The 11,770-nt window shown below is 49.8% G+C and overlaps 4 protein-coding genes across 4 annotated transcripts; 1 reads left to right on the top strand and 3 right to left on the bottom strand.

Moving 5' to 3' along the window:
* Positions 1-106: 106 nt before the first annotated feature.
* On the bottom strand, positions 107-1,153 carry GGS22DRAFT_168664 (uncharacterized protein). Its single transcript, XM_047962202.1, has one exon. It carries the CDS (start codon positions 779-781, stop codon positions 119-121), a length of 663 nt encoding a protein of 220 aa, XP_047816596.1. The 5' UTR covers positions 782-1,153; the 3' UTR covers positions 107-118.
* A 321-nt stretch (positions 1,154-1,474) lies between these two features.
* GGS22DRAFT_168663 (P-loop containing nucleoside triphosphate hydrolase protein) lies at positions 1,475-5,067 on the bottom strand. Its single transcript, XM_047962201.1, has 4 exons — positions 4,761-5,067; positions 3,810-4,542; positions 1,959-3,734; positions 1,475-1,902 (listed from the first exon to the last, which is right to left on the bottom strand). Exons 1-4 carry the CDS (start codon positions 4,766-4,768, stop codon positions 1,885-1,887), a joined length of 2,535 nt encoding a protein of 844 aa, XP_047816595.1. The 5' UTR covers positions 4,769-5,067; the 3' UTR covers positions 1,475-1,884.
* Positions 5,068-5,593: 526 nt separating this feature from the next.
* GGS22DRAFT_40309 (NUDIX domain-containing protein) lies at positions 5,594-7,312 on the top strand. The gene is made up of 3 exons (XM_047967000.1): positions 5,594-5,849; positions 5,920-6,093; positions 6,148-7,312. Exons 2-3 carry the CDS (start codon positions 6,044-6,046, stop codon positions 7,079-7,081), a joined length of 984 nt encoding a protein of 327 aa, XP_047816594.1. The 5' UTR covers positions 5,594-5,849; positions 5,920-6,043; the 3' UTR covers positions 7,082-7,312.
* A 187-nt stretch (positions 7,313-7,499) lies between these two features.
* GGS22DRAFT_168653 (ARM repeat-containing protein) lies at positions 7,500-11,640 on the bottom strand. The gene is made up of 5 exons (XM_047962200.1): positions 11,117-11,640; positions 10,955-11,044; positions 10,586-10,867; positions 10,373-10,463; positions 7,500-10,320 (listed from the first exon to the last, which is right to left on the bottom strand). The coding sequence occupies exons 1-5, from the start codon at positions 11,246-11,248 to the stop codon at positions 7,973-7,975; spliced, it is 2,943 nt and encodes a 980-aa protein (XP_047816593.1). The 5' UTR covers positions 11,249-11,640; the 3' UTR covers positions 7,500-7,972.
* Between the last annotated feature and the right edge of the window lie 130 nt (positions 11,641-11,770).

Raw genomic sequence — 11,770 nt, 5'->3', positions numbered from 1 at the left:
CCTACCTACCTGCCTGCCTACTATAGTGGTGGTATTTGGTGACTTTTGTTCTGTGTTTGAATATATGAGGACTAGATAAATAGATATATAAAACTAGACATACATCCTTAATTAGAATTCAAACAAAAACCCCAAAAGGAAGCACACTCTCAACCTCACAAAACCCCTCCTCATCGTCCTCAGGATCATCCAATCTCCTCAATCTCCCCACAGCTCCAAAAAGCATATACGCCTCGCGACGCGAAAGCCCCCTCTCATCCGAGACACGATGCACGAGCCCGGAAAGCGCCACATCCGTCGCCTCGCGAAGCGTGTGGTCTAGTCCGCAGAACGAGTAATGCGTTTCTTCGCTGAATTTAGTTTCCACAGGCTCGTTTGCGGCCGGGGTGATTGTGATGGCGGGGACAGAGATAAAGGTGAATGGGAAGGGTTTCGTGTTCTTCTCAACGGTAACCCTGATCCGCACCTTCGCCGCCATCTCCACGCTTGTACCGCATGCTTCGGCCGGACTTCGGGTCGCGTGCGCGTCGGCTATGGTTAGTAATGCGCCTCGTCTCTTTACGGGAAGGGAGATGGTGGATCCGGGTGTGAGGTACTTTATATCGATGGCGTCATCTTCGTCTTCGGAGGAGGAGGAAAGAGGGAATGTGGGATAGGGGTCTGGTGCTAGACCTATGATTCCGAGACAAGGTTCGTAGGGGACGTGGATACGCGGGTTGGAGGATTTGAAGACGAGGTAACCGTCACGAACGGCAGTTTTGAGGTCCCATATCTTTACCATTTGGTATTCGTCGGGTGATGAGTCTATAGGAAGGTGAATAGTGTGAAAAGGGGCTTCTTAGAGAAGATATGCTTTTTTCTAGTTTTCCTTTTTCAAAAGCAACTTACCTTCCTTCTCACACAACCAATCCCGACTCTCCCACAAAGTCCCAAACCCAGGAACCAGCGCCGTCCACGCATAATCCTCTTTCGGACTCACACTCAACACCTCGACTTTCAGCACATCGCCCACCTCCGCGCCCTCGACATATACCGGACCGATGCCGAACCCGCACCTATCCCACTTCTCCTCGTCCTCGTCCTCGCCCTTTCCCTCTACCCCTTCCCCAAATATGGAGGCCAGCGATAAGTTACCATCCGCAGGGCTCTCCCGTGTGATCTGCCCACCGCTTAGATCCGGCACGTCCAGCGTAACTTCCGCGCCGGACGCGACATGAATAGTCGGGCTATTAGTCCGACGGAGGTACGCGGCGTGGGCTTGGTAGTAGAGGGAAAGGTCTAGGTCCATTTTTGTTATTATATCTTGCTAAGTCTCGGCTCAGAGCTCATCTCTGTAATATATGAAGTAAGAAATTGAGTTACTAAACAACACAGCCTTCAAAAATAAGAGTTCGTGACCCGATTTATATACACCTACCTAGGGACCTAGTATATAGGCAGACATGTACGGCGCAGCAACTTCACATTGACTTATTTCGTGAGAGTTGCCTAAACCCGTACTAGGGTGTCAATGAAACTACCAAGGGGCATTGTGAGCAACTCGATGTTCTAGAATTAGGCATCGAAGGAGAATGAATCGTTGGCATATATCCAAAATAGTTAGATAATATCACATCACAGTTCCAAAAATGCATTCATTTAAATCATGATCAATTCTGTTCTTCATGGTACAAGCAAACCAGATGTACGACAGCTAATGAAAGTTCCGCGATCAATGCCTTTGCGTAGCTTTTCTGTATCCACGGCCACAGGTCATTCCTTTTCGATCTCCTATAGGATCGTATTATCCATGCGACAAACCCAGATGCAACGCGCCGAGTCGTCCCATGATATTCGCCAATAATGGCACCAGGTCGTAGTCTATCAAGCACTGAGGAAATCCTTTTATAGCTTGTCGTAGTACTATCGTTTATCGTTAGTATTGCAGAGGCCAAAAATGTTAAGAATAATTTACTTACGTTGTTGACATCGGGTACCTCGACCTTGAGACCCTTGCGCTTGCGCATCGTCTCGACGATCTGTCCGACCTTGGAGGTCTTGTCCAAAGGAGATCCACCGGGTAGTAATTGCCAGTGGTCGAAGACCAGTTGAGGGAAGGCCTGGCCGGAAGTAGCTTGTCGGAGATCGCCGTTGAAGCCGAAAGACTCCATGACGGGCAGGTAAGCCTTGATAGTGAAGAGAGGAGTACCAGGGCGCTGCTCCTCGTTGAAGACGTGACCTCTCCTGCGGGTCAAGACTCCGTAGACGCCACCCATGGCCTGCTCGGGCACTTGGATCTCAACCAAGAAGACAGGCTCCTGGAGAGCAGGCTCGGCAAGCAGAGCAGCGGCGTAAAGGACACGACGGGCAGTGGGGATGATTTGACCACCACCACGGTGAATGGCATCGGCGTGGAGGGTAACATCAAGGATGTTGAATCGGACGGATCGCATTGGCTCTTCAGCAACGGGACCCTCTCTGGAAGCCCACTGGAAACCGGAGACGACCGAATCCTTGATTTCGTTAAGGTACTGGACGGCCTTGGTCTGGTCAACGAGCAAGTTGGCACCGACGGTGTCGGGTCCGAAACACCAGATCTTTCGGGCATCGGTAACATCCCAGCCGAAGTCGTCAGCTAGAACACGGGCACGAGCCTTGAAATCGTCACGGGGTCCGATCTTGCCCTCCTCGATAACCTTGGATAGTTCCTCGTCAATGGGCTCGGCAACCATGTAGAGACGGTTGTGCTTGTTGGGGGACTTCGACAGGGCGGTGATGCTTGACTTGCCAGCAACGGTCTCACGGTACTGGACGACGGGGTCGGAAATGATAAGAGGGACACCGGCGTGGTCCTCCTCGAGATCCTTCAAGCAAATCTCGAGATGCAACTCACCGGCACCGGCAACGACGTGCTCACCGGACTCGTTGGTCTTGGTCAAGACGCAAGGGTCAGACTTGGACAGACGCTTGAGACCTTCGACAAGCTTGGGCAGATCCTGAGCATTCTTGACCTGGACGGATCGCTGGACGACAGGAGAGACGGAGAACTTCATGACCTTAAGGTTGTGGGCAGTCTCCAGAGTAGAAAGGGTACCAGACTTGAGCAGGAACTGATCGATACCGACCAGACCGACAATGTTACCGGCAGGCATGTCGTCGATAGGCTCGACCTTGCCACCCATCATCAGGACGGTACGCTGGATAGCCTTGACGAAGAGATCCTCCTTCTTTCCAGGGGTGTAGTTGGGGCCCTGGATACGGACCTTAAGACCGGATCGGACGGTACCGGAGAAGACACGACCGAAGGCGTAGAATCGACCCTTATCGGAGGTCGGCACCATCTTGGAGACGTAAAGCATGAGAGGACCCTTAGGGTCACAGTCTCGGATACCAATGGCGGCCTCGTCATCAGGGGGACCCTCGTACAAAGTCTCGCAACGGTACTTCTGGGCGGTGACAGGAGAAGGAAGGTGAAGAATCATCATCTCCAACAGGGAGTCGGCAGCGGGCAAGAAGGTTCGCATGACGGCCTTCAGGAGCTGCTTGCCCTCCTTATCTCTCTCATCGCTGGGGAGCTTAAGGTCGAGCTTGGTAAGAAGAGTGGTAACTTCGTCCTTCTTGAAGTTCATGACGGCAGAGAAGATCTTGAAAATAGGGTCCAAGATAAACTGGTTGAAAGCACGCTCAAGCTGCTTGCCGTCGTGAGTGCCCTTGGTAGTCCACTTCTTGGTGGCGGCGTTGAAGTAGTTGTCACCCTAGTCTAGGAGTTAGCAAAATATGTAACGAGGTAAATAGAACAACTAGAAGAACTAGCCCTGGGTAAAACTCACCCATAGACGCTCCATCATCTTGTTTCGGTCAACACCAAACTTCTTGGCGTATCGGATGGCGAATTGACGGATAGTGAAAGCCCAGCCGTGAAGACCAGAGCCGAAAGCGACGGTTCCCTTCTCAGGATAAACCTGGAGATCGCCTAGAGACTTGTCGAGGTAGGTGGAGATAACGACGTTGACAGACTCGATTGTTCGTAGGAAGGTCTGGTAGAGATCTTCCTTGGAAACCTGAAGCTCGAGAAGAGCACGGTCAACCTTGTTGATGACAACAACGGGCTTAATGCGCTCAGAGAGAGCCTGTCGCAAGACAGTCTCGGTCTGGACACAGACACCCTCGATGGTGTCGACGACGACGAGGGCACCATCAGTAACACGGAGAGCGGCAGTGACTTCAGATGAGAAATCAACGTGACCAGGCGAGTCGATCAGGTTGATCAAGAAATCTCGGCCATCGGTTTTTTGTCCGACGATGTCCTTGATATCATCGTCGCTGGGTAGGTTTCCATACAGAGAGATGGCGGTAGACTTGATAGTGATACCACGTTCCTGCTCGTCAGCTCTCGTATCCGTAGCTCGGGCATCACCAGCTTTCGCGGTGGAGATGATACCGGCTTTGGCTAGGAGAGAGTCGGTCAGGGTAGATTTGCCGTGGTCGACGTGGGCAATAACGGACATGTTACGGACATTGGTAGGCTTGTCCATAAGCTGCCTGATCTCGTCGATGGTGAAGCTATTCGGAAGGTCATGTTAGTAACCATGGATGTAACGGAGCTCTTATCTCCGGGTGGGGTTTGTTTTTGGACATCGTGAGGAATAATCTTTGCGCGCACACGCAAAGATGTTACAGATGGGATGAAGCTAGGGGTGATAGTAGTTTGTATGTTGTCGTATATTAAAGCTGACGACGGGACGACGAAGGCAAAGACGAAGAAGATATGATGAACTTACTTAACCATTTTGGCGGTATTGATGCGAAAACTCTTCTAAGTGTGTGTTTTCTATTGAACCGACGATGGTGATAAAATGCGCGAAGGCGGGGTGAAATTTGTATTGATGGAAGTGAACTTAATTGCACTTCTCTGTCATACAAATCACCAACGATCTCTTCTAGAGAGTATCGATTAGCGTTTAGAAGTATGGGAGAAAAGAAAGGAACGAAGCAGTTAAGTGCAAAAGTCGCAAGCAACCACCGACGACCAGCTGTTCCGTTGCTGTGTGCTTCGAAGGAAAGGAAAATTTGTCGGGGCAAAAGTCGAAGGAGGGGTAAGGTACAAGAGGAGAAAATTCACAGGCGGACAGGCCACATTCAAATGGGGGCTTAAGCGGGGCAACTCTTCCTGCAAGTGACATCAATTTTTTGTACCGTACAGTAGAATTTTTGTGGTCTGGTGGGGTTTAGTGGGTTGTTTCTTTTTCTTATCGTTCCTTCTCTTATCCTATAACGGCAAACGGGTAAAATAATCCAGCTTATCGAGGCAGCTGCGAGGGTTCTAGCCCTGTGCTGTATCAATAATATAACTCACCTAAGCTAACTTTCAAGTACCTGGGTAAGTACTTCGTATTCCGGAACCTGGAATTTCCAAGTTGGAACTCTTCGTCGTTCAAATATTGACTATAGTTTCAAGATTTTGCTTTACTGCTGCCACCCGATGAAAATATCATACATGAGCATCATTTTATATTAAATGTAGGTAGCCGATGTGGATTGGTACCAAGGTACAGCACGGTTTTGGTTGCTACGGGCTGATGGGATATCCACGCTATATTCGGTATGACTATTCCTCAAGTCCCCATAAGATGGCAGGACTCAATGCAAAGCATCAATCCACTTGAACGGGAGAGTTATGCATGTTTAATTGATCTTCATAAGTATAATATTATACTTTTCTACCTTCTCCCAATCATCGTTTGACAATCACTTTTGAGTTAGTGCCAAGCATCGATTTTGATATAACCCTTCATAAGACCTTCCTCGATTATACCTTCATGAGTCCGTTTGTGCGTCATTTTAAAGACTCATCCTAAACCGAGTTGTAGGTAAGGTTCAACTTCAGTCTTCAGGTTGTAGCTTTCTGTTATACACCGAGTGACTCATGTAAATCTCAAGTCCTAGATCTACGGAATTCCTAAACTCTACCTAACAGGTAGGTAAAGCTTGGACACCACTGTTCAACCAAGACCCGTGATATCGAGAATCTAGTCCAGGAGTAAAAAAGGAGTAAAGGGGCAAGATGGCATCGCCACCCAAAACATACCTCGACCTAATCAAGGCGTGCGACAAGTAAATCCCCAACCCCCACCCCTAAACCACAGTCCTATACTCACGCAGCGACAGCTTCCCCTACATCAACATCCCACAAACCCCCATCGCCGAATCCCCCAACCCAATCTTCTACCAGCTCCTGCTGCCCTCGGACCCGCGTCCGCACGGGTTCATGCACCCCGCCACGGTGGCCGCCATGCCATGGACCTCGCACTTCGCCATCAGCGCACCGGAAGCCCGGCCCCGCACCGTGCAAGTCCTCGACCCCACCAACGGCGCCGACCCCCGCGGCTCCTGCAACGCCGCCTTTGCTGCCGTCGTCCAGCGCGCCAAGGACCTAGACGTTTTCGAATCCCTCAGTAAGCGGAAATCTACTGAGGACTACCGCATCGTCGGGGCAAAGTACCCCACCGTTCAGCTGCGGCGGGCTGCGGCTCCGCTGTTTGGGATCGCTTGTTTGGGTGTGCATTTGACGATGTATGTGCGGGAGGGGGATGGGGAATTTCGGATCTGGGTTCCGCGGCGAAGTCGCAAGATGAATACGTACCCTGGTAAACTGGACTCGACGATTGCCGGGGGCGTGGCGGCGCATGAATCCCCGCTCGAATGTCTAGTCCATGAGGCTGCTGAGGAAGCGTCGTTGCCCGAATCCCTAATACGCGAGCGTGCGCGGGCTTGTGGTGCGATCACGTACGTGGGGACAAGTGACACGGGACCGGAGGCCGGGCTAACGGCTTCGGGGGTGTTGTATGTGTACGATATGGAGGTGGACGAGACGGTTGTGCCGAAGCCGATGGATGATGAGGTGGAGGAGTTTTACCTCTGGGATGTGCGGCAGGTGAAAGAGGCGCTGCTGCGAGACGAGTTTAAGACGAATTGTGCTTCGGTTATGATTGATTTTTTCGTGAGACATGGGATTATTACGGAGGAGAATGAGCCGGATTATCTAGAGATTACTACGAGATTGCATCGTTCGCTTCCTGTACCGTTGACCTCGTCAGCTTGAGGAAGTTGGTGGTGTATTGAGAAGACATGATCAGGGTTTAAGACTTTGGGTGAATATAAAGGGTCCATGAAATCATTTTAAGGGTAAATTTATCATAGCGTAGGCGGAATATAGGAGATAGACTACGGTATGTCCTTAGAATTCCTAAATATGAGGCCAACATATTAGGGCCAATATCTTAGAGTAAGAATTTCACGTAGTTCAATTGGATCTAGAATATTGTTGTATGCAGAAATGTGGAAATGGATGCACATTTGTGGCAGTCTGAAGTACTGCAACTGTGAGAAATATCAATAAATTAGTGAAAATATTCAGATCAATGAACGCTGTATGTGACGTGTAAATCAATTGAGCAAAGGGAATAGACCCGGCGTATGAACGTCCATGTGAGGACATCATTGGGATAGGTCGTATTTTATCCACACCGCAAGCTATCCCTTACATTCTAATGATCAGTTTGTTAACCCCTTGAAACTACCAAGACGGCCAAATTCTCGAATCTTTGCAATGGATATGAATACTAGGTAGATATTGCTAAGTAAAATGCAAGGCATATGTACAATCAATCTCTGGGCGATGATCCGCCTTAACGATCTGCGATCATAGCAGAGCTACTGTTGTTAGGTATCATTTTGCATCCCGTCTCACTCCCGAATCTACGCCACCGCCGCTCCGAACCCAACGAACTGAGATTATACCTATCTACTTTTGTTTCCCTGCAAGCTACACAGCTGCAGGAAGGTCCTGACTAATGAACAAGTCCCAAATCATTCGTCCCGTAGCCATCATACAGCACATCGTTGTCTAACTCCTCATTTAAGCCCCACAGCGAAACCCATTTATCCTCCAGCAAGCGCAGAAAGGGGCAACATCACCGTTACAAGATTCATCTCAAAAGCTGCCTGAGAATCGGAAACGTGATCCCTCCAGTGCCCCTAAGCCATCGCGAGGGGCAACGTATCTTCGTCGGTAGGTGTTGGTGAAGTCCTGTAGAATCGAGCGTATCTGCCGAACATCGCCCGAATCATTGGTAGAGAGTCTATCTCTAATTTTAACCATGAAGCGGTCCACCTCCGTCGACGTGACCGTACCCTCGGGCAATATCCGAAGCGTATGGTCTACCCATGTTGTTGTTTCACTCGGGAATATCTCGAATAACGTGAGAAGGGCGCCACTAGCATCCGCAAAACAGTCCTTCGGGAAAGTAATCATCATGCCGGCGAGTAAACGCTTGACTAGCATCTCCCCCTCCTTCATGACGAGTCGCTTTACTGCCTCTCTTAGTACCTGAGCCTCAGATGCTGAAAGATGTTCGTAGGATGATGGCGGGTATGGGGTACCCCAGCCAAGGACATCACGGATGTAATGTAGAGTAGCGGAGAGGGGCTCGCGTTGCTGCAGAACAAGAACGGAGTAAGCTGCTTCGAATACGGGTTCAAATAGGGGCGAAGGGATAAATTTCTGGGGGTAGTAGAGGAGTCCGTCCACGGCTAGGCGGAAGAAATCTTCGATGACGTCCGGAAGATCGAGTGACGGCACCTCAGTAATGAAGCGTAGAACATTGGTAGCTTGGGCATTGAAGAAAACGTATATGTCCTCTGTCATGGCCGGGTCTACGTGCTCTCGGTCATCAGAAAACTCGCGCAGGATCGCTCCAGTAACCCATAAGAAGCATCCCTGTCTTGACGTGGCAAATCCGCTTGCTAACTGGTTTGCCATATCCGGGAGGATAGGTGCCATCGCTCCTCTGTGAGAGATCACCATGAATCTCCAGCATCGGCAGACTCTCTCGCAGATAGGAGGGAAGCTAAGGAAGCTTTCCAAGACTTTGGACAAGATCGGGAATACCTCCGCCCAATATTTGACAGCAGGGTCTTCCTCGCCGCGCTCAACTGGAGGGAGGATTACAACGTGCTGAGCAAATAGCGTGATCAATTGAAGATGATCGGCGACTGCGAGCTTCCCTTCATTGTCGTCCTTGCCTGCCGCGTTGTTCGCCTTTGTCATCAATCGTTCGATCAGGGGATCGCAGAAAAGCTTGAGAAGCCTGTAGATTTCGGACTTCGGTTGGACGGGGACGACAGTCGCAACTCCTTCGGTGATCTCTTCTTGGCTAAGCTCTGGAAGCTTATCTAGAATTAAATTGTAAAATTCCTGAAGTTGAACAACCTGCTGGCTCAGGAGATGCTTGCAGTCAGTACAGAAGTATTTGATTGCCATCGCAGCAGCCCGCACGATTTCCTTAGAATTCGCATTGAAAGACTCTATGATGTAGTTGAATTGAGGGTGAAGAAATTCGGGGTGGGCAGCGGTCCATTCGGTGTATCTGCCTAGGACCATGATTGTCGCAAAACGCAGCTTCTCATGAGCTGGCATTTGAACCAGAAGCGGCATGAGCTCTGGAAGAATTGTACCCTCGTCCTTAGTAACCATGCGACCCATGGCTCTCATAGAGAATAGGGGAGCTTCTAGTTTCTGCCAATGAGGGACGGATGTGTCATTCGCCAAACTGGCGTATTTTTGCATCCATATTTTGATAGCCTCGTGGACCTTCGCGAGGCATTCTGAAACACCCATGATCTCGCAGCAGTCCTTGAGAGTGTCGCCCATGAGGTGTCTGAATTCACGGAACTTTTCTTCCGCTTCCCTATCTCCGTCGAATAGATCTTTCTCGTTACCGGATTCGGACTCAGGATACTCCAAGTGCTTGAGTAGAACGTCAACAAGCTTCGCGTAGACATCGAGGAGATTCATGCGTGCTTGAATGTATTTTTCTAAGACCAAATATTGCTTAAGATCATACCAGAAGTCGAAGGTGAATTCGATGACCTCCCTATCCTTATCTCTCGCAGCGCACTCGAGGATAGCATCGACTAGGGGTCTAAAGTGGGTGGGTTCGCGGGCTATAGCAACAGCCCACGACGATCCTGCCTCGCCAAATAGCTTGGTAAGAGCCTTATAAGACTCCACATCTTCCTCTTCGACAACCTTCTGAATCTTTGGTCGCAGAGCGATAATTCGCGGGAGCAGTACTTGAATAGTTTCGATGTTGTCATCTATTTCCTTAGTCTCCCTAACCATTGTCGAAATACAGTCTGCGGCGGCTTGGAAAGAGGTATCGGACTCGAGTGCGTTAAAGACGATAGTTAGTAGAGGAGACTTGACGATGTCGTTCACAGGAACCTCGCGCAACCACGACGTAATGCAATCAAAAAGCTGGGGATTCGTAGCAGAAGCCGCTGTTCTCACAGGTTAGTCAAATCCTTCCATATAGGGTTACACGAGCCTTACAGGATGAGTGAGCGTAGTTGATGAGGAGTTGAACCACTTGCGGAGCATTCTGTTCTAGTAGTTCGCTGGTCCTTTGGGTGAGTTCTTCGTCCTAAATGATAATCAATTAGATCGTATATTCATCTCGAGCCGTAATCATCGCAACGAAACGTCGCCGGAAGGCAAAAGAGCAAGGGTCGCATTAGACGTATTAAATTGCGTCGGTCCACGTACTGTCAAGGTGATTTTGCGTCCTTCGGTCACCTCTTCTGGTAGGACCCTAAGGAAGTCCAAGATGCAAGTGTGGCTTTCGGCATCATCGCCGAGGGATGATACTACGACGGGAAGAACATCTTTCCATTCCTGCATCTGTATGGCCAAGATAGCCAAGCACACACATAATTGCACTCTTATCGGTTTCGGTCCCGGCGCAAACCGTTTCAGGAGTGCTAGTAGTTGAGTTCGAACAGCCGGGATCTCAGCTGCGGGCACTTGGGTTGTGAGATCGTATGTAATCTAGTTATGTTATTGTTCAGTCAGCCTCATTGTGTGCCCAGGCTGCCTAGCCTACCATGACGCAACATCGCCTCGTGAGTGACTAACCTTTCCCCTGAGCGTCGTCGCTGCAAATAACTTGACGTCCGCTTCGGCATTCGACTGTAATATCGTGATGCTCGTAGTCCACGCCGCCGGCTACGTATTATATGATGTTAGTGTTGAAGCACGCTAAGAGTGGTATGATTAAGCCCGACTGCATATACTGACCGACTTCTGGAAAAGTTCGAGATATTCGTGTGCATCCTTCTTCCTCTTTTCTGTAGCCCCACCCCTCATAGTCAACATGGCCTGAAGTACCTCATCCGGCCCGAAAGCCGGTTGCGCATCGCTGGCGGCCATGATGCGCAACTTCTATCGATCGGGACAACGGCCGTGGGGTGGGCACGGAGGTCGATAGGAGCAGGCGGTTCGTCAATCGAGATTGGTCGCAAGATCAGCAATTATAGTGGGAATAAAAAGTATCAACGAGATGCACCGACGCCAGAAAATGCACGACGGTAGAGATTATCGTAATAATGAAAGCGGAAGAAGATGTAGCTCATGAGACTTTAGAGTTGGTGAAATTCTTAAAGTGCAAGGTTTTATTGTACGTGTTGGCGTGGGAGGGAAAGAGGGGCCAAGAAAATAATCCAGAGAAACATCATTGCTCTACGGTTGCCATGTGAGCCTGAATAGTGGATGGAGCTTACCCAGCCCTGGAGGTGGTGCCTCAATTGTGGCTTGATTTGGAGGGGTCAATCAATTGTGGCGGATGAATAACTTGAATAAGATGGGGCTAATGGGCAGGTACCGAAGTACCCAATCCCCCAGTGCTCGAATCAAATCTAACTAATATTTTCTTTAGCTCCAGTTACGCTACCG

This window comes from Annulohypoxylon maeteangense (genome assembly GCF_022496945.1).
Source record: "Annulohypoxylon maeteangense strain CBS 123835 unplaced genomic scaffold GGS22scaffold_14, whole genome shotgun sequence".
Taxonomy (NCBI): domain Eukaryota; kingdom Fungi; phylum Ascomycota; class Sordariomycetes; order Xylariales; family Hypoxylaceae; genus Annulohypoxylon; species Annulohypoxylon maeteangense.
The sequence above is the reverse complement of the archived record's forward strand: the minus strand, read 5'-3'. Positions and strand labels throughout refer to the sequence as shown.